This window comes from Vipera ursinii (assembly GCF_947247035.1).
Source record: "Vipera ursinii genome assembly, chromosome: 13".
Classification (NCBI taxonomy): Eukaryota; Metazoa; Chordata; class Lepidosauria; order Squamata; family Viperidae; genus Vipera; species Vipera ursinii.
Genome location: NC_139526.1, coordinates 19,271,868 through 19,296,550, shown reverse-complemented (window position 1 = coordinate 19,296,550; position 24,683 = coordinate 19,271,868). Strand labels below are relative to the sequence as shown.

The following is a 24,683-nucleotide window of genomic DNA, read 5'->3' as shown; positions in this document are numbered from 1 at the left end:
GTCTGGAAGGGACGGGGGGGGAGGGATTGCAAGGGGTCAGAGCTGCCTTGCAGGGAGACGTTCTGGGCTGCTCTGGAAAGTGCTGAATCGAGTTGGAGACCAAAGGCAGGCAGGCAGGCAGGCAGGCAGGCGGTGGGTGGTGGCTGGGAAGCCATTTCAGATCTCCAGGGTTCTCTCAGTGCAGGGAGATCCTCTCTGGAATACATGTGAAACGTTTGTTTAGCTTGATTCCCTTGGGGGTGTGGAGAGATAATGAGTGTACTTGTGTATCCAGAGCTCTCAAATGGGCTAAAGATGCTGAGCGCAGGGAAGAGGCCTGGGGAGAAACTCGGCTGGAAAACTAACATTTTCCTGGCTGCCAATTAAATAAAATATCACTAGGTTTTTTTTTCCTTAAATGAAGTATACTATATAATCTTTTTCCAAATCAGAAAAAAGCAGTTATTGTTATACAGCCCCATAGATATACATAATTATTTCTCAGCCCTCCTAGAATATAACAGAACATCAGAGATCTCCCAAATGTCCTCTACAGATATATAGATAGATAGATAGATAGATAGATAGATAGATATAGATATAGATAGATATACATATAGAGATAGAGATAGATAGAGATATATGTTGTTGTTGTTAGTTGTGAAGTCGTGTCTGACCCATCGCGACCCTATGGACAACGTTCCTCCAGGCCTTCCTGTCCTCTACCATCTTCTGGAGTCCATTTAAGCTCACGCCTCCTGCTTCAGTGACTCCATCCAGCCACCTCATTCTCTGTCGTCCCCTTCTTCTATTCCGGTGCGGAGATGCTTCAGTCGTCCTTGCTCCCTTTTCCTCAACTGGCTATTAATATTGGTATTTTTTTAAAAAAATCCTTGGAGAGATATATATATCTCCATCTCCCATCTTCACCATCTCCATCATCAACCTCATCATCACCACCGTCATCTCTCTCTCCCCGTCTCTCTCTCTTTGCCCCTCTAGTGTCCACCTCTCTATCCAGCTGAGGGTTCTGGAAGAGCTGAGCCCCAATGCATCTCAGAGGCGCCCGGTGGGACCTCTGGGCTGGACCAGTCTGCGCTGCTGGCGTCTCTACGGCCACTTTGGGAAGGACCTTTCCAGTTCTGACCCAAAAGCTCAGCCAGCAAGGCCTCGGGACGAGAAGTGGCTCTGGGTGGCCCAGCTCTTTTGCAGCACAACCAAGCCAAGGGTGTGCTTGTGGGAGAGAAAAAACGACAACGTTTTTTTGGAGAGTCCCCTGTTTACTCAGTCACTCCCCAATTTGGTTAATTCATTTGGCTGCCTGTAATTAGTCTGCTTGGCTTTCCAGAGGAGACAAGCCCATCCATTGTTCGGAAGGGAGAGTAGGCAGAAAGCAGCGAAATAGTAATCAAAGTTTGCTCCAAGGGGAATTTGGGGGAGAGTGCCATCTGCCTACTTATCAGCAGCCGGAGGAAATTACATCTCCCAGCTCTGCAGAATTCTTGGAAACACATAAATTGCGTGGCAAGGTTGGGCCTGCCAGGAGAGGTGAGAGGAACACCTGGGTTTTTGTAAAAGCAGGGTCCAGGAGGAGGGGGCCGCGTGCGTAGCGGGCCAAGGTCTGCAAGAGGGAACGTGGAATTCAGACTCTCCAGCCCTTTGAGAGCTCAGCTCTGTTTCCTTGCAACCAGCAGCGCCACTATTTTTCTTCCAAATCCTTCCACCTGCAAGCTTTTCTTCTTCTTCAAAGGATAAATCAGCAAGAATGGATTATTCTCTGCGTTCCTGGAGGGTGTCCACAGGACACACGTCCCCAAGCCAGCTACAAGCAAAGCGTTGAACCTGCAGACGCCTCTGGTTCAGGAGAAGGAAAAGGGCTGATTTCAAGCCCCCTTGGCCAAGAGGCTGTGTGAATGCTGGAACGCTCTCTCCGCCTCCTCCTTGGCCTCTCAGCTTTGGGAACCTGCCCCTTCCTAAAAAGCCCCCCCATCTCTGCCCTTCTGGCCCTTCCAAGGGGGCAGCTCAGGAGCCGGCCTTTCTTCCCAGTTTATTCTTTTAAGGCAAAATTGAGCACTGCAGTTTCTGTCCTGTGAATCGTGAAGAAGGTTCCAGAAGAGAAAACCCCGAAGGCGAGTGCCAATTAAAGCTTAATGCACACCTGCCTGATGAGGGAAAAAGCAAAAAGCTAATTTATTTCGGGGCGGGGTGTAAGCTGCTCTCGTATTGTGTTCCAGTGAAATGTCTTGTTTCCTGAGCTTCACGCGCAGAAGCCAGAACCCTCCATTTTCAGGTTTACGGCGGCACCTCCCATAAAACCACCTCAGTGGCGGTGGGGCTTATTAATGGAGGCATTCGTGGGTTTTGAGCACTGGGTGATGTCCTTCCGTTCTGCTGAGAACAGCGTTTCTCGAACCCTCCTCCCCCCACGTCTTGCAGCCGCTCGGTTTTCCTCTAATCCCTGTTTTCGGCTGCTGGTGGCCGCCAGATGCTGGCGGTGCGAACACGAGTGCTTGGAGGACGGTGTGTCCAGAGTGGTCCGGAGGGAACTGGCCCGGCTGGAGCCTCCGTGTCCAGCTCACTTGCCTTTGCTCCAGCCAACAGGTTCCACGTGGGATCACTGCTCAGATGTGTGGGGGGATCTCCAGCTAGACCGGAGGGAGGTGTGGCGAGGGGGCCGAGCGTGGAATCCTTGCCCTGATCTTCCCCAGAACCCCTGCAGCCTTATCTGGCCGCTCCCGCGGGCAGGCGGTCAGCCTGGCCGGGTTCTTGTCACCAGGTGGGGGGGAGGGAACTAGCAGTGAAGCTTCTGCCTGAGACCGTTCATGGGTGGTTCCGGTTGCTAGATGGGGCTCCAGTCTTTAGGCTGGGGAGGAAGAGATCCCTGGTCGTTAGTAGTGATGGGGATCAAGTGGCTCTTCAGAGGTGCTGAGGTGGGCCGAAGGCAGCAGGACGTTGCTGCACCACCTCCGTTCTTTGCTAAATCCTGGAGGAATCGTCTTCTCCTCCCAGGCTGATCAAGCAAGGAGAAACGGGTTCTTTTTCTAATTGTCTGATTCTTGCTTGGGCTGGGATTTTGTGCAGGAGCCCCCAGAATTTCCCCCAGTGGCAAAGGACGCATTAGATTGGAGAAGACTGGGATGCAATAAGGGGGCAAAGTGGGGTTGGGAGGTTGCCCAGTTCTCTTTCAATGATCTTGAGGAGTGATACTTGCAGGTAAAGTGTGCAGGTAAGATAGCAGCTTACCTAGGAGTGGGTGGAAACACTTGCGGTGGGAAAGAAAGTCTCTGGTCTACCCTGTGCCCTCAATAGGTGGGTTTGCAAATGGCCATCTGAGCCTCAGGTTTCCCCTTCTCAGGGTATGGCCTACCTTGGAGGCATCACAACTCTGAAGATCTAAACTCCATCACCTTCCCCCCAGGGAGGGGTGTCAGCTCACTGCAGCGAATTCCTCTTTTTGGCGGTTGTTTGCATGATGGCCCCACAATCTGTTCTTGGCCATTTGTGGTGATTTGGACACGATGTTGGTTAGCAAGACAGGGATGATTTATTTAGGGGTTAGGTTGTTTGGAGGAGATTAATGGACCACCGCGGAAGTGACTCTTATCATTTAAAAGTCTCACATTGTCGGTGCAGAAATGGCGAAGGCCTTGGTTAAATGAACTTGGCCTTCTCGTCCCACCCATGAAATGCGCAGGGATAAAAGCTCATGAGGGGAGTTGGGGTGAAGGGCCTTTTCGGGTGACGATGGATGTGGAAGGTTAACCAGAAGGTCAGGTTAACCTCAGGTCCACTGGTGGCTGGTTGATTCCTCCATTTGCCCACCAGATTCTACAGAGTTTTAGCTGGAACAAGTATAGTTATGAATAACTATGAGGGACTGGCGTCACGTAGTTTTTTTCTTGATTTCTCTACATGCATAATTAGGCTTGATGAGTAACAGCTTGGATGTGTTTGCTTTTTCCTTGAGAAATCTTCTTTTTGTGGGGTTAATCCAGCAACGGTGTGCACGTGGGAGAGAGAGTAAAAGGGGCTTGTGTAACTGTTGGCAAGGCTGTCTCACCCACCAAAAATCCAAAATGGGAAGACCTACTCATGAGTAGAGTTGGAGAGCTGAGCCCACGGACTTCAGCGTGCCAGGCCACAGAGGGCAGAGAAGTACGTGGGAAGAAGCAGCTTTCAGGGTCACAAGCCAGCAGCCCCTCAAGTGAAAGGTCTCCCCTTGCTGACTTTAATCCTGGAAGGAGCAGAGGGACCGTGAGGAGCCCCAGTTCTTCTCCCGTCTAACATGAAGCTACCTTTCTGTTCTTTCTTGCCCTCTGCAGGATGAGATGTCTACCTTTTTCCAGTTTGGGGCATCCATCCAACAGGAGGCCATCACCATGCTGAAGTTCATGCAATACTACGACTGGCACATATTCTCCGTGGTGACCAGCACTTTCCCCGGCTATCGGGACTTCATTGGCTTCGTCAAGTACACCGTGGAGAACAGTTTTGTGGGCTGGGACATGCAAAACGTGGTCACCCTCGATGCGGCTGTTGGCGATGCCAAGTCCACAATTCAGCTGAAGAAGATCCATTCTTCGGTCATCCTGCTCTATTGCTCTACAGACGAGGCCACGTACATCCTGGATGAAGCCCGTTCCCTGGGCCTGACGGGCTATGACTTTTTCTGGATTGTCCCCAGCTTGGTCAGTGGGAACATGGAAACCCCACCTGACAATTTTCCTTCAGGCCTGATTTCAGTGGCCTATGACGGATGGGACTACAGTTTGGATGCTCGGATCCGGGACGGCCTTGGGATTATTACAACGGCTGCTGCAGCCATGCTGGAAAAATATTCCTTCATCCCTGAGGCGAAGACCAGTTGCTACGGGCAGACAGAGTACAACGAACGTCCCTCTCACATGCTTCACAAGTAAGGCTTCCTTTGTTCTTTAAAGCCCTGGAAAATAAAATAATCAGTTTTTGAGAGGTTGAGCAAAGCTTTTTCTCTGTCAACTCGGAACATGCTTCATCCATCTAGGGAAGCATTTGTGGCAGGCCGAAGCCTGAAGCAGTTTCCTCCGGTGGCCTTGCAGGTCAGCCCCGTCTGATATTGGCTGCGGTAGGGAGGAAGGGAACTAACCCAATTAGACTGGTTAATTTAGCCAGGAAACATCCTGAAGAACCTGGTGGTGGTCCACTGCTGGTTCAAGAGAGCTGGGATGGCTGTGGGCAGCTCCTTCTTCCCAGGGACTTTGAGCCCATCAGACGCTGGCAAGCAGAGTAAATTCAGGCTGCTTGTCTCATCTGCATGTTGCTGAAAAGCCAGATTTCATTTGTTAGGCCTTGAGCCAGGAGGAGATGACCCTTTAGCTGGTGATGTCACTGAATGCAGAATGAGTGGCCTCACTTGGATAAATTGCTTTGAACTGACCTTTGCTGTCCGTCCCAGCCAGCCCAAGCCGTCTTTCTGGGAGTGGGGCCCACCTTCTTGCCCATTTGTCTTGGTCGGTACTCATGGCCTAAACCCTCCATAGACGCTGAACTGTCTGTCTTTGCCAGCAGCTCCAGGCTGAAAACCTCACATTAAGCGACATGAGTAGGTACCAGAGCCCAGGGCTCTTTGGCCAGGCTGTCTCGGTGGAGCAAGGGGAAGTGACCTTGAAAGGAGGATGGCTTTAAGAAGGGGAGGGCTTAGATCCGAGAAGGGTCATATTAATATTCAGGAGCCATCCCACCGGAATCCTGGAGACGTAGCCACCAACCTTGGCTGTTGTAACCTGAATACAAATAAGAAGCATGTTGGAAAAACAGTTCTCATTGCTAAAACTATGATGGGGACAGAGTTGTCTTTATTTGTATATTTCCTTTTTGAATGGCCAGTGACTTTTTTCCCTCTTGATGTTGGGGATCTTCTTTGTGGTTGTAGATGAAGCCCAGAAGTGACCCATCCAGAAGGGAAAATGTCTCTGCAGATACGAAATAAACATGGAGGAACAATTGTTTGGCGAACGGCTGTCTTTGCGGTGTATGTGCTGATGCAGGTCCCTCTCCCCTTTTCTCGGGGGGCACCTCTCAGCAGCCTCTCGCCTTCATCTCTGCAGAGTGCTGGATATTGATTGTACTTTTCTCAAGTGTTGTCCGCTTTTGGCAACACAAATCATGAATATGGATACAATCACCCATGGACTGGCACTGATAGTTTTGCAGCCAGAAGGCTAGAGAATCACTTCAGAAGTCAGGGAAAGCTGATTCTTTACTCCTGTGCAGGGGCTCCCTTCTTCCAGGAAAGACCCTCGAGTGAAATGGGGATCTCCAGCCTCCACGTGGAAGCTGGGACTGGCTTCTATGGCCACAATCCCACCCTTCTCTTCTAAGGGTGGGGAGTCATTGGCGGGACTCCCAGCCCATTCCCAATGCTGTCCCAATCTGGCCACTTCTTGAGGTCTTCTCCAGCTCTGGTTAGCAGCCATCAAGAAAGAAGGCAGCTCGGTGGGGAGCTGTCCTTGGTGCTGCCAGCAGCGTTGGAATCCCCTGACGCAGCTGCCGTTTCTCCTTCGGGAGGCACCGTCTGAGCCACGCAGGGGGCTCCTTGGCCAAGTCCTCCTCCACCCTTTCTGATGGCCCTCAGAGTCACGTCGTTGTCTCGCCTTGCCACCCCACCCAACTTTAGTTTTGGAGCGTGAAGGCCTGCAGGCGGAAGAAGGATGCTTATAGACTTGGGTGATATCACTAGACCCCCCCCAATCCTGCTTAAAGGGGTTCTGAAAGCCCCAGGGCCACCATGTCCCTCTGAGCCCCCCTCCGACCTGTTCTTGCTGCTGTCAATGCAGCCTTTCCCCCATCGCTTCTGTGCCCATTGAAGCCACGGCCTTGCAAGAGAGAGTTTGTCATTCCTAGGATGCTGCCGCCTTTATTAACTGTTACCAGCCTGCACAGCCCTTTACACACAAAACCCCTCCTTTAAATGGAAGACTGTCCCGTTTGCACGTTGTACTGTCAACACCCCCTGCAGCCTAAAAGTAGAGGAAGGCAGGCAGGGAGCCCAGAAGCCACAGCCAGGAAGAGGGTGGGTTGATTCCTCTGCTTCGCTCTGGCTTGGCTATGGGCTTAAGGCACCAGCTTCTGAGTCCTAAATTGTCTGGGAGCTTCCAAAGACTTTATGGAAAGGCAGTTTGGAAGGGGAGGAAGTTCTGAATGAAGGGCAGAAAAATGGAAGAGCCTTTTAGGCACCAGGAGAGATTTAGAGGGTGGAAGGTGGTTGATTCTTCCAGTGTAGAGCATTCACCACAGCCAACTTGCCACGGCCAACTTGCCATGGGACAAGACTTACACAAATATCAAATGGTGGAATAGAATCATTAAAGAAAGGATGCAAAAGGAGGGACAGAATGAAATGTGAATGACAAAAATTAAATTTGTTTATTTATTTTAAATGATTGAATTGTTAAATTGTCCTGTGGCAGGTTGTCCCGCAGTTAGTTGGCTGTGGGAGGAGAGACCAAGAATAGAAGTTTCTTTTGTGTTATTTTGTTTAAAAAAGGTTTCTCTTGAGTAGAGCTCAGATCTTAGCAACAGCATGAAAACAGTTTGCCACAGACTTCTAGGCTTTCCCAGTTTCCTACTCTGATCCAGCTACTAAATAGGTCCAAATGCTCCTTGGCTTTTGAGATCAGTTGATGGGCAGAAAAGGGGGGTGGGGGGTACAGATTATTATTATTCAGTAATTAAGTTATTCCGGAAGCAACAGGAGGTCTCTGTCTGTCTGTCTGTCTATCCACCCATTCATTCATCATGTCTGTCTGTCTGTCTTTCTGTTTTCAAGACCAATGGAAGGGAAAAGAGAGTGATAATCACATTATTGGAAGATGCTGATTCCTACTGTCTGAGATCTTAAAGCTGGAATCGGGGAATCCTTAGACACCCAGTTCTTGAGCGTTGCTCAGAAACGCTCCTTCCTCATGACTCTTGGCTTAGATATCCCTCGCATTGATTTCATCTGACATGAAGCTACAGCCCATTTCCTTGATTGGAAGCCTTGAGTTGAGGCTTGGAGGGTTGAAAGGACTGACGTAAAATCAGGGAGCATTGCAATCTGGGGGAAATGTAGACCAGATGGGTGGTGAATGAGGAGAGGGGGTGAGGCAGGTCGCTTGGCCTTCCTTCCCAGTTCACACCAGGGCATTCACCCCTCCCCTCCCTTTTGGGTGAAGGAGGAGGAACAGGAAGGAGAGATGCGACTTCATCTTCTTCCTAGTCGTGAACTCGCTTGGTGGAAAGCTCTCTGCTTTGCTGCCTGCTAGTCACGAGAGCTGTATGGATTTTCCAGAAGAGGGGACAGTCCCTCCCCCCCCCCCATTGGCAGGGGTGAAAACCTGAGAGGGAGACGACTGGTCCTCTTCCAAAGGGATCTGATTGCCCCCTATGAGAAACCAGCTGGGTCTGCTCCAGCTGGAGTTGGGCTCGGGGCCCTGGCGCTGCTGCTTGCGCTGCCCTCCTAGCTGGCAGGGACCAGAAAGGGGAGAGACGGCCGGCAGCCTTCTGGAGCGGAGGCTTCAAGCAGAGCAGCAGCCCCCAGAAGCCCTCCCAGGTTGCCAGCTGTGCAGCCAGAGGCCGCTTCTTCTCCCAGCTCTCCGGCGTCAGGCTTTTGGCTGGCCTCCAAGAGCAGGGCTGGTGGTTTGCAAGTAAGGGGATGACGATGCTTGGGGTTTCCCCCCCCCATTATGAAGAGGAGGAACATTTGGACCAGAAGAGGCAGGCCTGGTGGGAGACATCCTGCACGAATGGTGGACCCCGGAAATGTTTTCCCTTCTGGTGTTTGGTGTTTTTCCTCGCTAATGTATTCTTAATGCCACTGGCAGAGATTTACAGAGTTCCTCTTTCTGGTGCGTTCCTGGATCGAGGGTGGAGCCCCGATGGGCATGGATATGCCCCCCCCGGGTTAGGCTCGTGGCTTCGTCCCACTTTCCTTTCCACTCAGGAAGTGCTCAGGATGTAAGGAAACGGTTAGAAGTTAAAGCGTGAATTAAAGTGATGATTAAGATCAATGGAGTGTTAAATGCCTGGTGGAAGAGATGCGCCTTTGCAGAGGGAAAAGGGAAGGAGCAGGCAATGCCTGTGGAATGTGGGTGCCTATTTGTGTGTTCCGCATCCTGAGTGCGAAGCAGCAGAGCCTTCTTGCAGGCGTGAGACAGGTGTAAGACCCCCGCAGACCTTTTGAGGCAGGAATTGGGGGATCCACCTGCATTCAGGCTGGCTGGCAGCTTAGTCTGCCGCATCGGTTGCCGCTTCTGGGGCCTCCCCAGTTTGAGCGTGTTGCAGTAATCAAGATGGGATCGTGCAGTCAAGCACGCCCAGTTTATTGCATGCGTCTGGTGATCCAGCGGTCCTCCAGCGGGCTCCAGGAGGGGGGCGAGCAGCGGAATTCCTCTAGAGGAGGTTTAGCCTCTCAAACCTTCTGCCCCTCCGGCGAGGATAAGTGGTGCTCACGTAGAATTTCTCGCTTGCATCTTGGCTGCCGTGGCAATAATTGTGAGGGTGATCGTTGCACCCTGCACCAGAGTATATTGCACACAGCCACACGCAGCTGTAATAGTGTGTCGACTGCCCTGCCCGAGCGGGGCTCTCAGGTTGGTGCTCCAAAGGTGAGGTTTCACTGCAATGGCCTCATTCCCACATTTCTCCTGTCCTTCTTTTATCTTGTTGCGTATTTTATCCCCGGGACGATTATTTTTCACGGGTTCTGGTGGAAGGTGGAGTTGCCCAACATCCGAAGGCCAGACCGGACCCTCGCATTGGGCCGAGCGTTCGCAGGCTGCACTCTCTGCCTCGGCAGGACGGGCATGGGCTGGAGAGGACTCCTCCCTCCCTCTCCCCCTCCTTCCCCCCCCAACTCCCATTTCCCCCCACTATTTTCATAGCTGGCCACAAGGTGTCCCCCTTGCGTTGCCCAACTGCCTCTGAAATAAGCCCCCTTCTAATAATTGCATTAAGGATTTATGAGCAAGGCCAGCATTGTTTTAAAAAAATGATTCAGTCCATCTATCTGATGTCCTCCCCACGACAGGCCAAACGTGTCTGTGTGGCCAGCTCCCCACAGCCTCCCCGCCTTGCAGCCCTCCAAGGGGACCCAGCAGCCTTGGGCCAAGTCAGCTGCCCAGCGATTGTTTTTTTCTTTTTAAAGGATGGGTTTGGGGAAATTCGCCCCTTCTTAAAAGTCCATTTAAAAGTGGACTTGGGTTTGCCAGCCCTCCCTGGAAATGCCGCAGGTTGGACCTAAGGTCTGGCTTTGGAGTTCCCCTGGCTGTTGGCCAAAGGCATCCGCTGCCGATCAAGGACTCTCACGCCCCGTCCGAAAGGTGCCCAGGCAGCAAAGGGGTAAACGGGGCCGGACGGCCGGTGCCCTAAGGACGACTGCAGCCTTTCCTTCATGGGCATCTAAAGCTTGGCCCTTCTTCCAGTCAGGCTCTCCCAGCCCCTTTGCGTCTTCGGCCATGAAATCCCCCTGGTCGCTTCTAGGTCCACCCTTGGATAGGAAGTAAATGTCGCTGGCCTTTCAGTGGGACTAATTGCCAGGCATCCGCACGATGGATTGGATCCCGGCTCCTAAAAAATGGGCTTTTCGCAACAAAGAGAGGATTTATAGCATATGTTTCATCAGAATTAATCCAGCGACTGAATTAGCTTGCTCATTAACTGCTGGACAGCTCATTAATTTCTCTTTGAACGTTTCCTTTCTTTCAAGGTTTATGCTAAACGTGACCTGGAAAGGCCGAGACTTGTCCTTCACTACGGACGGCTACCAAGCACAGCCGCGGCTCGTGGTCACCGTCCTCAACCAGACCCGGGCCTGGGAGAAGGTAACCCACGTCCACCAGGGGAGGGCTGGGCTGGCTGGGTCAGCAGAGAGAGGAGGGGGCGGCCACGACTGCTTGTGTTTGTGTGTGCAGCTGGCTTCAGAGTTTGCTTCCTTTGTCCAGGTGTGCCTTTCCCCGCCCGAGGACCGTTGGTGCGGCAAAGGCTTTGATTGAAAGGTGCCGTTACCCCTAAAGCGCTGCTCTCTTTCTCGGGAGAGGCCCGAAATGGAAACAGAAAAGCTCACGGAAACTGTGATCCCGCAGTGCTGACCCAGGGAGAGCCAGACCGGATCTCCAACCAGCCAGCTGTGCAGAGGACTTCTGAAGCCCCCTGGTTCAGTGGTGGCAGGTGGGCTTGGCCTGCAGCTTCCAGACCCTTCCTCTGGAAGGGCCGAGAGGGTCCAGGGCTCCCACTGCCTCCCACCTGGGAGAGACCTGACTGATCAGCTCAGACGGGGCTGGATTGGTTGAGGGAGGCTAGGCTGGTCCTAAGCCCGGAAACGAGTTTTTTTTTTAAAAAAGGGGGTGCCGATGGGCATCAGGTTGATCCAGGCTTACTTCCCTGCCTGGAGAATTAGTTTAAGTAGAAAGGTGACACACCTCACACTAGTGGGGAAAAGCCGTCTCTTTTTAGGGTTCTTCACCTTTAAACTTGCGTAGGGTTGGCAAACTTTTCAAATAGAAGGTGTCTTGAAATTGGGGACTCTCTTGTGTCGGTGAGGAATACCTGCTCTGGTGTAAAGTAATGCCAGGCCTACATGGTAGACCAGGCTAAGAAACCAATGCTACGTAGCTACTCTTATTGTAAAGCTATAGTAAGAGAATCTTACTTCACTGAACGCCTTTCCCCCTGCCTCCCCTTTTCTTTATGTGAACTAAGGAGGGGCTTGTCTGAGATTTTTACTCACGTTGCATCCATGGCCTGGACTCAGATCCCCCTTATCTGGCCAATTCCCTGTAGAGGCTGTGCCTTCCCTCCACCCTCTGCCCCCTTCTTACTTTCTGATGATTTCATATCTAATTTTCTTCCAGTGGAGCAGAGCAAGGGTGCACCGTAAAAAAAAGCACATCTATATATAGGTAAAAGATTTGCAAAGATCATTTTTAAAGAGCCCCCCACCCCCCATGGTCTTTCTGCAGCTGGAAGCAGCCATTTGTAGCTATCGTGTGCCTTCGCCGAAAAGTAATTAAAATAAATGCTGTGTGCGGTTTAGTAGGAAACACGTTTTCTTGCTTTTTCGCCTATTAAATAATGCATTGACTAAACATTGCCATTTAATTAAGATTAATAATTATTTTAATGCCGGAGCTGGTGGAAATGTTACAAGGCTACTTGAAGTGTGTCTGGATGTGTGATGGATTTTTCTGAAGTTCCATACAAGATCTACTTGAATACTGCAAACTGGAGGCCTGTAGGTGTCTGGCTGGGTCAGGGTTTCTGGCTGGGCAGCCAAGCAAACAGACCCAAATTGTCGTCTGAGGTTGTTGGATTTAAAGCATTTTGTCCTGGAGAGACACTTTGTCGTCTTGATGATGGCCGTGACTCCAGCAAGAATTCCTGGTCGATACGTCAGCACTTCTGTGCCTCAGAGAATCCATCCCTGCAGCCTGCGCCACGATCTGTAAAAAAAAAGCAGCCCCCTTTTTTTAGCTGGATTTGTGGCTTTAACCAGGAGGAGAGCAGGCAGGGAAGCAGGCACTTCCATGTTTCCTCCTCTTCCTCCTCCTCCTCCTCCTCCTCCTCCTCCTCCTCCTCCTCCTCCTCCTCCTCCTCCTCCTCCTCCTCCTCCTCCTCCTCCTCCTCCTCCTCCAGCGGCTCTTTCCCCAACTTGGCCATGTCTCCTCGCGGTGCTCAAGGGCCGTTTGGACCTGGAGAGAAGATTTTCCATCAGGGTAGCATAAGGTCAGAGCGCCTTAATTCAGAGGCATCACAATTCCTGGCGCTCTTAAGCTGAAGAGCTGGGCTGGCAGGTGGTGATCGGGGCACCACCTGGCCAAAGAGACCCGACTGACCTAGAAGGGACGTGTCGTGAGTTCAAAGGGGATTATCCCGGCATAATAAATGAGGAAATGAATCTGGATGCATCTTGTGGACAGATGTCAGTAAACTGAGCACCAGTCCTGGGCAATCCTGCAAGGCAGCACCAACTATCCAGGCTTCCTCCTCGCGGAAAATGTTCAAAAATGTCTTTTTTATGCAAAGCAGCAGCTGCAAGGATGATAAAATACCGATCTTAAACAAAACCCAGGGACAAATAATCCCAGGATCCTAAGGGACCTTCTGCCCCCCCAACCCCCCCCACTCCAATGTCCCGCCCCTTCCTTTTCCTTCCCTGGACGTGTGGCTGCCACTCAGCTGTGCCCACCTGTGCTCACCTCCTACCTGCATTGGCTCCTCAGGTGGGCGAATGGGAGAACCAGACGCTGACGCACAAATACTCCGTCTGGCCCCGGTTCAACTCGTTCAACGACAGCGTCCCAGACCACAACCACCTCAGCATCGTCACCTTGGAGGAGGCTCCCTTCGTCATCGTGGAAGACATGGACCCTTTGACGGAGACCTGTGTGAAGAACACCGTGGCTTGCCGGAAATACGTCGTCATCAAGTAAGCCCGGGGGTCTTTTGCCCTTGCCGAGCTCAAAGCCCCTCCGTCTGCCAAAGGTCTTGAGAAGCAGGCGGGGGCCCAGGTTGCAGATTCACCCCATTGCCCTTTATTTAGAGGTGGGGGTTAGAGAGGAAGGAGGGAAGGAAGGAGGGAAGGAAGGAGGGAAGGAAGGAAGGAAGGAAGGAAGGAAGATCTTTGTGCTTGTCTCCTCAGCAACATCACCAAAGAAGGGAAGAACCTGAAGAAATGTTGCAAAGGGTTTTGCATTGACATCCTGAAGAAGCTCTCCAGGACCATCAAGTTCACGTACGACCTCTACCTTGTGATCAACGGGAAGCACGGGAAAAAGATCAACAACGAGTGGAATGGAATGATCGGGGAGGTGAGTCCTGCGGCTGAAAGAGCTCTCTCCGCTCGGCCAGACTCCCCCTCCTTTTTCCTCAGCCTGAGCTCCCCTCTTTTCTCTCGGCCAACAGGTGGTCAAGAAGCAAGCCGTGATGGCTGTTGGGTCCCTCACCATCAATGGCGAGCGCTCAGAGGTGGTCGATTTTTCGGTGCCCTTTGTGGAAACTGGGATCAGCGTCATGGTCTCCCGGAGTAACGGCACAGTTTCTCCCTCTGCTTTTTTAGGTGAGTTTCCGTCCCTCTAAGCTGCCCTCCCTCCCTCCCTCCCTCCCTCCCTCCCTCCCTCCCTCCCTCCCTCCCTCCCTCCCTCCCTCCTTAGGGCCCAATGAAGCGGGGTTTTCCTTCTCTTCAGGGCTGGTTTTTGCAACCCAGGGGTTTGCTCAGGCTCTGCTCAGCCTCAGGGTGGAACCCCACTTCCCCGTGGCGTCTCCTGTGGGCTGCACAGGCCCAACTCCTTCCCACAGGACGGGTCACGGAGGAAGAGGAGCTGGGGCGTTTGGTTCCTTTCTCTAGGTCAGCCTTGCCTGCCCCGGGCTGACTTGGGCACAGGACCTCCATTCAGAGTGCTCTTCCCAGCAAACCACCCGCCTCTTTCTCCCTGCTCTGATCACAGGCGCCCCGTGGTGGGCTTGTGGACTTGCTGCTGAGCCCAGCGGCCCCTTCCCCAAAGTTGCTTGGCGGGGCGGTAGGGGCGGATGCCTCCGGCTGCATCGGCCTTCTGGGCCCTCCGGAGCTTTTGCTTCCATGTTTGCCGCTCACCAACCTGCATCGCGGCTCAGCAAACGTGGTTGTGTTGAGAGATGAGCACACGCCGCTTGGCTTGTGCGGAGGGACCCCCTCCAGCAAGGCAAGGGAGGGGACGGGGGCTGGAGGGGGTGGGGAGGGGGGAGGTGGCGGCTGGCAGCTCGGGGTCCCGCGTCATTGTTCCTGCTGCAGACAGGCTGCTCCACCGGGCGCGCTTCTCGTTCCAGAGCCCTTCAGCGCGTCTGTCTGGGTGATGATGTTCGTCATGCTGCTGGTGGTCTCGGCCATCGCCGTCTTTGTCTTCGAGTACTTCAGCCCGGTGGGCTACAACCGCAACCTGGCCCAGGGGAAAGGTAGCGCATTTCTGCCCCCCCTCAACCAGGGGAAGCAGCCACAGGAGGCGACCCGGGTCGGCCTCTTTCCCTGACTTGCCGGTCATGGGTCACTTGGGGACACTTCCCAACCTGGCCTTTCGGGGGGGGGGGAGGCTGGGAAAGGTGTGCCCCATGTGGGAGGCCGGGGCGGGTCTTCCCAACATCCTTCACCGTGCGCTGTGCCAGCCCTGTCACAGCAGCGTTTGGAAGTGGCCAGGAAGGAAAGGAGCGGGTCCTCCTGATTCAAGAACAGCCTGGAGGGAATGGACTTCTGGCCCCGACCTTGGCAAAGCCTCTGACAGTAGCTTCTCGGGGGAGGCAGGCTGGTGCCTTACGGGCCTCAGCAGCAGCAAGCCCTCCGTGGGGCAGAGGGGATGTGGGTCCAGCAGCTGCACAGGGCGTCTCCGCCCTTGCCGGATCGCCTGAGGGCACATCACAGCCGCGTGTGGCACCCTTCTGAGTGGGCGTGGATCCGGTGGGCTCAGCAACAGGAATTCTCTTCCCGGTTGTCCTTACAAGCGAAAGGACTGTGCCAAAGAGCAAACGAAGAGAGCTGAAAACGGCTGGGCAGTCGTGTTGCGTGTGTGGAGCGACCCCTAAGCTGACACATCTCCTCTCGCCTGCTTCGTCCCACCAGATGCTCACGGGCCCTCCTTCACCATCGGGAAGGCCGTGTGGCTCCTGTGGGGCCTGGTGTTCAACAACTCTGTGCCGGTGCAGAACCCGAAAGGCACCACCAGCAAAATCATGGTCTCGGTCTGGGCCTTCTTTGCGGTCATCTTCCTGGCCAGCTACACAGCCAACCTGGCTGCCTTCATGATCCAGGAGGAATTTGTGGACCAAGTCACGGGGCTGAGCGATAAGAAGGTCAGTGGGATGGCTTCTCTTTTCTCCAATCCACCAGACATTCGGCTGTGCTTGAAACCGGGACGAAATCAGCAGATGGTGGGCCTGCACACACACCTTCCCTAGTCTGTGCTCTTTGCACACTTTTTCTGATGCACGTATTCCTTCCCCCTTGATGTCGTCTTTTGCACACGTCTCCTCCTCATTAGTGCATTTTTCTGGCATACGTGCCTCAGGTATGTGCCGTTTTGTGGCTGCTGCAAGCTGCTTCGCAAAATTCTGGAAAGTTCAGGCGAACCTATATGATTCCTGTAGAAGTCTGGGAATGAGCAAGGCTTGGATCAATAAGCTAATTGAATGCCTTTCTCCTCTTTCGGATGCACTCGAACACATCTGGGGTTGGGGGTGGAGGATGGTCTGACTGGCCAAGGCAGCGTCTCTGAGGCTGCAGCAACGAGGCAGGCCAGGCAGGAAGGGGTGTGTACAAGGTGGGCGGGGGGGGTTCTTGGGCTTCTCCTGAGTTGGGGTCTGCTCTTCCCTGGATGCTGCTGGTGAGTCTGGTGTCCCTCCATGCCAGCCAGGCTGAGGGGGCAACTGCAGAGCCTTGGGAGACGCAGGAACTGTGATCTCTTCTCTCTCCCCCCCCCCGCCCCAGTTCCAGCAGCCCTACGCCTACTCCCCTCCTTTCCGGTTTGGGACTGTCCCCAATGGGAGCACGGAGAGGAACATCCGCAACAACTACAAAGAGATGCACGCTTACATGGTGAAGTACAACCAGAAGGGAGTGGAGGACGCCTTGGTCAGCTTGAAAACTGGGTAGGTGGGTGGCTGAGCCGTGCGAAACAGCCACGGGGGTTGGGGGTGGAATCTGGCTGATTTGGTTCCATGGGGCTTTCCTTAAGAGTAACAGATCCTGGTGTTGGACAAGGCACAATGCGTGAGCATGCAGAAATTCCAAGGAGGCATCTAACCCCACATCGAGTCACCCACGGGGGGGGGGGGCAGGAGCCTCCTAGAACAACTGGAGGAAGGCTTTAAAGGAGCTTTCCCCATCTCTGCAGTTGTTTGGACCCCTCCCCCCAAGGGGCTGCCTGTCTCTTGGTTGTGAGCAGGAAAGGCTTGTCTGGGGACAAATGGCTGAGCCTCTGTGCCCCCCCCACTGTCTCCCCCCTCCCCTTGTTTCTCCCGAAAGAGCTTGGTGGATTGCAGTCCTGCTGGTGAAGGGGTGGGGGCCCTTTCCGCTTCTCCTGCAGATAACCCAAGGGGAGATATTCCTGCCAGGGGGCTCGGGCTCCCATAGAGAACCTAAGCCCCCCCCCCAGCACCCAACGGGCCGGGTCTCTACAGCCCCGGCCACCCCTTGCCAAGGACTCCCCCTCCCTCCCTCCTGCTTCCCCCTCTCTGGGAGAGCCGCTCTGAGGGGTGGGCAGAGAAATCTCAAGTTTGGCAGACGAAGCAATGCCAGGGGGAGCCGATGGGTTGACGTTCACACATCTTCCAGCTGCCAAGGTTGAGAAACGTTGGCTTTAGAGAGTTTTTCCCTCCTCCGAGACCATCATCCTGAGCTGACGAGACAAACAGGGTGGAAGAGAAGCTCCCAGCAACTGGCCCTTGAAGCAGCCCCTTCTGAACGGCTTCACGGTGCTTCGGAGCCCCTCTGTAAGCGGTTTGCAGTCAGCCCAGTTGCCCCCGACAAGCTGGCTCCTCGTTTTAACAATCTCGGGAGGACGGAAGGCAGAGTCAGCCTTGAGCCGATCAGGATCGAACTGCTGGCCGTGGGAATGCAGATTAGCCTGCAATACTGCATGCTAACCACTGTGCCACAAGGGCTCTGGCAGATAGACTGCCACTGGTCCTGGAGGGCCACATTAAAGGGCCACAATCCCTCCAGGTCCTGAATTCAGCCAACCAATCCCCCTTTCCCTTACCGAAAGCTGCCGGGCATCCCTGCCGCCTTATTCCCGATTCCTGCCTCTTTTCCGGGGCTTCGGAGGGGAAAATCTCTGCCTGTTTCCCCCTCCTCACCCCATCGTGGAAATTCACGTTGGTGTTTTATTCTCTGTCAAGTGTTGTGAAGGGCGTGATGAATGTTCCCTCGCTGAAAAATGACGCTCCACACAACTGACAGCGCGCTGTCTATTTTGAGTTACGGATGCGGTAACTGAAAACTGCGCGTCCGGAGGAGGAAGCAGCCACCGCACAGCCTGGGGGGGGGTCGGCGGGGGGAAGGACGGCAACCCCGTTTGGCCAGTGGGGAGTTGGCCCCCCTGGGAAAGGCTGGCGGGAAGGAGTGTTTTATTGAATGCCGGGGACATCTAGCATTGCACGCTTTGGTTATTATTCCTAAAAGTAATTGTAAATCACGCCTGGCCCAGCCGGAGCTCACATCAGGTGCACAAAGCAAATCCAAGAAGAAAGAAGGCAATAAACCAGCCCAGAGCAGAGAGCGATGAATGGCTGCAGTTGAGCCCAGGTCTGATCAAGCAAGATCGGGCTGTTCATTAATGGAAATTCCCCCCCCCCCAAACCCGTGACTCGGCTTGTGCACGGCCTGGATTTAAAAGCAAGGCCCCGTAGTGTATCTTCTCCCCACCGATCAAGGGCTCTTTTTACGGCCCTGCCTGAAACTCGACGGGATCCTGAGGCTTCCTGTTCAGAAGCAGCAGCGGGAGCGGAAGAGCCCCAGCAGCAGAAAGAGGGCGATGGTGTGTCCCCATTTAGTGACCCCAATGGAGACTGGCAACTCTGCTGTCAAGTGAATCCGCCCTCAAGATCCCCTCAGGACTGGGCTGCTGCCGTTTGAAAAATGGCGCCTCGGTTGCCGTGTTTTATGACGCGTTTTGATTGCTCCTACTTTTGCCAGTGGATTTAGCGTGTCGTAGGCTGATTACTTTGGAGACACCGAGCTCAGGAGGGCAGTTTATACGAAACCCTCAAGATCCGAGAAAAACGGCCCTCAAATGTTCACCCCGGAGTATACAAGCCCTGTTTCATCCTGCGGCTCTTCGCCGAAAGTCACGCTTTGTGCATGCCCAGAGTAGCTTTATGGTCAGCCTGGATCGCCAGAGCACCCGTGGGAGGAGGGATTGGCGGAGGTCCTCCCTCTGGCCACGGCGGCGTCAGGCCAAGCCTGGCTGTTTTTTCTGGATGGGCCAGGATAAAGAATTTAAAAGAACTTCACAATTGGAAAGGGAATGTTTTAATTGAAGAGAAGGCAGAAAGGAGATGGTGAAAGAGGAGACGGAGAATGAATGAATAAAAGGAAGGAAGGAAGGAAGGCTGGAGGAGGAGGAGGGAGATGGCGGTGATGATGGGATGGCTCAATACAGATTGAGAGAGAAAGGAAGACATCCTTTATCCATGGCTGTCCTCTGCCCCCCCCCCCCGCCTTCCTCTTCGGCGCCCTTGAGCAGCTCTGCTGAAGGGAGGAGTTGAGTTCCAGGCCTGAAGGGCTCAGCCTTGCTTTCAAAGACTGCTGGCGTTTGTCCACGTCTGAAGGAGGGGAGACCCAGAAGTGGGACCTTGCCCCACGGGAAAGCAGCTGTACGGGGAAGGGGGACTCATCAGGGACCAGGGATCCCCCAAAGGCCTGGGGTCAAGGCACGGGACGTGGCACGCAGCCCTCTGCCCTCTTTCCGTCCAGCAGCTGAGCCCCCTTTCCTTGTATTCCAGGAAGCTGGACGCTTTCATCTACGACGCAGCAGTGCTGAACTACAAGGCCGGGCGGGACGAAGGCTGCAAGCTGGTGACCATCGGCAGCGGCTACATCTTTGCCACCACGGGCTACGGCATCGCCCTGCAGAAGGGGTCGCCCTGGAAGAGGGCCATCGACCTGGCGCTGCTGCAGTTTGTGGGAGACGGTGAGTGGCAGAACGGCGCCCCCCTGCCAGCCGTTCCTGGAAGGAGGAGGAAGGCGGCCTCTGCATGGTGGCTGAGATGGCTTGAAAGAACTGGGCAGATCTAGAAAGCCCCTCGCCCAGGGGAATGGAGCCTGGAAATCTACAAGAACCCGACCCTTCCTCCAAATTCATCCCCCCCCCCCGATTGCAACACCCCTCTTAGTTTCTGAGCATGGAGGAGATCAGGAATTGAGGAATTTGAATTGTTCTGGTGGGAAACTGGAAACCCCAAATGAGAACCTTCTTTTGCCAGTCCTGCGAAGTCAAGGAAAAGAGAAGCAGCGGGATTGTTAATTCCATTGCCCTTAATTTGGCTCTCTGCCCAGATGCTCTTTCTTAATTTGACCCTGTCTCTCCAGGGGACATTTTGGCTCTCTCCTCCCATCTGAAAACTGGTTTCTCTTGACAGTTATTTAATAATCTTTTGCCTTGTTTCCAAGGGAGGGAATCCGCCTTTTCTGTTTTTAACAGCTCCTTTTTTCTAGCTGAGAAATGACAACAAAACCACCGTCATCCTTTGCTTTAAAAAAAGCAGAAAGAGGATAATATTTGGTTTCAGTACGCCCAGATTTTTTTATTCCTTAATAACTGTGCACGTTCTAGCATTCCAGCTGGGTGGGGGGAATTTCCTTTGAAGAATGTCCCTTAAAAGAATTTCCTTTACAAGCCAAATTCTGCTTCTGGAGGGAGAGAGGCTTGGCGACCAGATCGCCATAAAGCACTCTTGCAACTCAGCGTCCTTGGCGTGCGAGACTTTCGCCCTCGCGTCCTCCCGCTTTGGCCGTCCGTCTGTCTCTCACCTCCGCTGGCCTTTCTTTCCAGGGGAAATGGAGGAGCTGGAGACTCTCTGGCTGACCGGCATTTGCCACAACGAGAAGAACGAGGTCATGAGTAGCCAGCTGGACATCGACAACATGGCGGGCGTGTTTTACATGCTGGCCGCTGCCATGGGGCTCAGCTTGATCACCTTTGTGTGGGAGCACCTGTTTTACTGGAAACTCCGCTTCTGCTTCACCGGGATGTGCTCCGATCGGCCAGGGTTGCTGTTCTCCATCAGCAGGGTGAGCATGGACACGGGTCACGGTCGGGTTTCCCTCTCCACAGGATGATGGGATAACGGTAGTTTATCCACCGTGACTGAAAGACGTGCTGCAAGGGAGCTCCTCCTTACCAGATACGAGTGATGCTTGAGAAAACGGGCAAAACAGGAGGATTCAGGCACTCGTAATTTTTTCCCCTGTTCTACAAAAGAAAGGGTATAGTCCAACCCAGGAGGTGTCTCAGCCAAGGTGTGGGGGTGTGGGTGTGGGGGAGGGGTGAAAGAGATGGGGAGGAGGTGTTTTTAAAGGCCGGCCCCAATGGCCAACCCAGGTTTTATTCCAGCATCCAAATCAGCCAGTTTATCACGAATATTCATGCATTCAGCAGCTGAGCACCTTGGGCAGACCTTCCCAATTAATTAGGCTGCTTCAGTAAGTGTAATTAGCATTCTGAATGAAGTTACTTGTCCCTGAGAACGCAAACTGATTGGCTTTTTCTTTTTAACACTTTCACCAGCAGATTTTTGCTTCCAAATAAGTTGGTTTAAATGCGAGTTGTTTAAACTTGCAGCCGTCTCTGGGTTGGTGTTCTTTAATTGGTTAATTGCAGTTCTGTTCTTGTCAAAAAGTATACAGAAATAATTGGATGGAACTACTCAGCCATAGAACTAATTATCCCAGAACAAGGAAGGAAGACTTCACTCAAGCAGAAGACCCCTTTTCTCCTGATTTGAGGAATTTCTTAGGATGTAGTTGGCAACTGCGTGGCGGGTGGGTTTATGGGTTCATCCCACCCGCTCAGTCCGGCCTCTGTTCAGAGAGGTGGCCGAAGCACAAAAAACCCACCGTGGTTTGTTAGGAGCAGTTATGTAGCTAGTCACTTCTGAGTACAGGTGTTACTAATCAGAAATTCTTGAAGATGGATGATATGGGGGAGCAGATATTTTTCCGTCTTTCCCCTGGACTCTCCACCTAATGGTAACTGATTTCCGTCGCTCTCTTGGTTTAATTCTCACGATGGTCATTGTGAGGAGTCAGTTTGCTCTACGTTGAGCCCCCCTCAAAATGAAAGTGAGTGAAACCCAGCCTCTCTTTCCCGTTGCTTCCCCTGCAGGGTATCTACAGCTGCATCCATGGGGTCCACATTGAGGAGAAGAAAAAGTCTCCCCACTTCACCCTGACCAGTTCTCAGAGCAACATGTTGAAGCTTCTGCAGACGGCCAAGAATATGAGCAACGTGAACCCCGGGCGGATCAATTCCCCACAAAGAGCAGCCGAGTTCATCCGCCGTGGATCGTTGATGATGGACCTGATGATGGAAAAGGGCAGCTTCATCTTCTCGGACAACCACCGCCCTCTGAGCCCCAAGCAGGACGTCTTTGGTGACAATACGAACGAGCTGCAGACATTCTCTGCCGGTCGCCACCCCGATAACCTCAACAACTACGTCTTCCAAGGGCCTCACCCCCTCACCCTGCACGAGTCCAACCCGAACACGGTGGAGGTGACCATGGCGGCAGAGGCCAAGGAGAACTCCCGCCCGAGGCAGCTGTGGAGGAAGTCGCTGGAATCGCTGCGCCAAGACTCCCTCCGGCACAGTCACGGTTCCCAGAGGGACGACGGCACAGGGGGAAGCCGGCGGCACTCCCTGAAGAGCTCCAGGTACCTCCCTGAAGACGCCCACTCGGACGTCTCCGACTCCTCCAGCAGGGCCACCGGCCACACGGAGGGGGAGAGCAGCAGCAAACCCCTTAAGACCAAGGACAATGTGAAGAAGAGGCCGGCATCGAAATACCCCAAGGATTGCAGCGAGGTGGAGCTGACCTACCTGAAGAGCAAGCAGTCTTTACCCCGGGACAAAATTTACATCATCGAGACAGACAAACAGCACAGTTTCCACCTAGATGTCCCCCCCGAGTATGTAGAGGACATTATCCTTCCCGAGTTGGCCGAGTTTTCCAACCTCTATCAGGATCGCAACGGCAACTTCCGAGGGCCTGAGCAGAGCAACCAGGATCCCTTGTCCAACGAGGAAAGTCTTCCGGGTAACGACCAGTACAAGCTCTACCCAAAGCACTACGGCACAAAAGACAAGAACGTGGCCTACGGCGAAGCGAATGAGCGATACCGGCAGAAGGCCACCCACTGCCGGAGCTGCCTGACCAGCCTGCCCAGTTACGCAGGGCAATACTTGAGCCGGTCGCCCTACCGGTGCGGCGCCTGCGTGCGGATGGGCAGCCTCTACGACATCGAGGAGGGCCAGATGCTGCAGAGCCCCGCCAACTCCAGGCCCCGGGAAGAACTGTGCCAGCAGGACTGGGCCCAAGAGGACAACACCCAGCTGCCCCGGAAGAGCAAGCTGCCAATCAGCCGGCAGCGTTCCTTCGACAACCTCTTCGGTAAGCATCGGGACGGCAACGGGGGCAGGACGGCCCGCAGCATCAGCCTGAAGGAGAAGGAGAGGCTCCTGGAAGGGGGGCCCTATGCCACCCTCTTCAGGGAGCCCCAAAGCAAACACTCGAGCGGCAAGCTCCCGCTTCTCACACGCACGTTGGACGACGGGAAGAGGATCAAGTCCATGTACCTGGAGTGCTCAGAAGAGAACCCTTTTCTTCGCTCTTATTGCGACGACCAGACCTCGGTCCCGGCGCTGAGTCCGGCCAGCCTGCACAGACAGCCGGCTTATGACAGCGTCTCCCGGTCGTCGGTTAAATCGACAGCCTCGTACTGTTCCAGAGATGGCCGGGTCCACAACGACGCGTGTGTTTCGGAGCACGGGATGCCTTACGTTGCCCCTCAGAACAGCACGCACTCTGCTCCACGAGGGCTAAACTCCTGCAGCAATAGACGCGTGTATTACAAGAAGATCCCTAGCCTAGAATCAGACGTGTAACGCTGATCTCTGGGGAGCCTCAGAGGCCAAAGAGGGCGGCCCTTAGCAGAACGTTGGAGAAGGGGGAAGAGTCCGGTTGCCTTGCGTAGATCACATTCCCATGTGCTTAGTTCCACCAGAAAGAAGGAGCAGGAAGAGGCCATGGGAAGGGACAGCCCACTCCCCAAGAGCCACTGCACGGACTACACTATCCATAGATCTGTCTCCCCCCTCCCCCCATCAATTAAGTTTGGCAAAAAAATCCCCCCTAGTAGAGTTCCATCCAATTCTCGATCCAAAGGAATAGCCATGCAAACGAAGGCCAATCTGTAGAGCAGATTTGCCCCCCCCGGATGGTTTAAAGCAGGACACGAGTGGCCACCGTGGAGGGTCACTGAATTGGGAAAAAGCGGCGCCCCCTGTTGGCAACGATGTTATTTTTCTATCGGGATGGTTCTTTTGCCCCGTCGGTCGGACTCCGTCCTTCTAGCACTTTCGCCCCGTGTAATTCTGCCCTCCCAAATTTTATTTTTTAACAGAGAATAAGCAATATGGTATGCATGTACTTTGACACAGAACAAAAGCTAAACAAAAAAACAAGTTTAAGAATGCATTTGCACACTTACTGTGGTAAGACTCATCCAAGAGATTAGAAAGATAGTCTTTTTTTAAACAAACAACTATATATCGCTATAGCTCTATGATTTAGCCTCATATTTATTTTTAAACACAGACAAGAGAGCAAAAAAGCAAAAAAAAAGAAAGAAAAAGAAAAACAAACCTCAGGGCCCATGAGTGGAGTCAGTGTTGTCTTCATCTGTCTCTGTCTTGCAGAAAGCCAGCTGCAACTCACCAGGAGGAGCAACTCCTCCTCCTCCTCCTCCTCCTCCTCCTCCTCCTCCTCCTCCTCCTCCTCCTCCTCCTCCTCCTGATCTCCAGGCAAGGAAGCAGGTCACCGGCTCCACGCTGGGGCTTCAACTAGGAAGGGGGGGGACATGTCTCAGGAAAGGAGGGCAGTGACCCCCCCTCCTGCTAAGAGAGCAGAGGGATCCTGTGGTGCAACTCCAGACCAGGCTGGGG

General features: G+C 53.5%; 1 protein-coding gene across 1 annotated transcript in view; it reads left to right on the top strand.

The window, feature by feature from the left end:
• The window catches only part of GRIN2A (glutamate ionotropic receptor NMDA type subunit 2A), a gene marked incomplete at both ends in the record, with an annotated part of 45,224 nt that extends 21,600 nt beyond the window's left edge, over positions 1-23,624 (top strand). The window contains 11 exons of the mRNA XM_083373111.1: positions 4,302-4,894; positions 10,706-10,820; positions 13,218-13,423; positions 13,637-13,805; positions 13,900-14,053; positions 14,800-14,925; positions 15,584-15,813; positions 16,448-16,608; positions 19,465-19,652; positions 20,514-20,752; positions 21,846-23,624. Of these exons, the coding sequence (XP_083229237.1) occupies positions 4,302-4,894; positions 10,706-10,820; positions 13,218-13,423; positions 13,637-13,805; positions 13,900-14,053; positions 14,800-14,925; positions 15,584-15,813; positions 16,448-16,608; positions 19,465-19,652; positions 20,514-20,752; positions 21,846-23,624 (3,960 nt within the window). The remainder of the gene's footprint in view (positions 1-4,301; positions 4,895-10,705; positions 10,821-13,217; positions 13,424-13,636; positions 13,806-13,899; positions 14,054-14,799; positions 14,926-15,583; positions 15,814-16,447; positions 16,609-19,464; positions 19,653-20,513; positions 20,753-21,845) is intronic.
• Between the last annotated feature and the right edge of the window lie 1,059 nt (positions 23,625-24,683).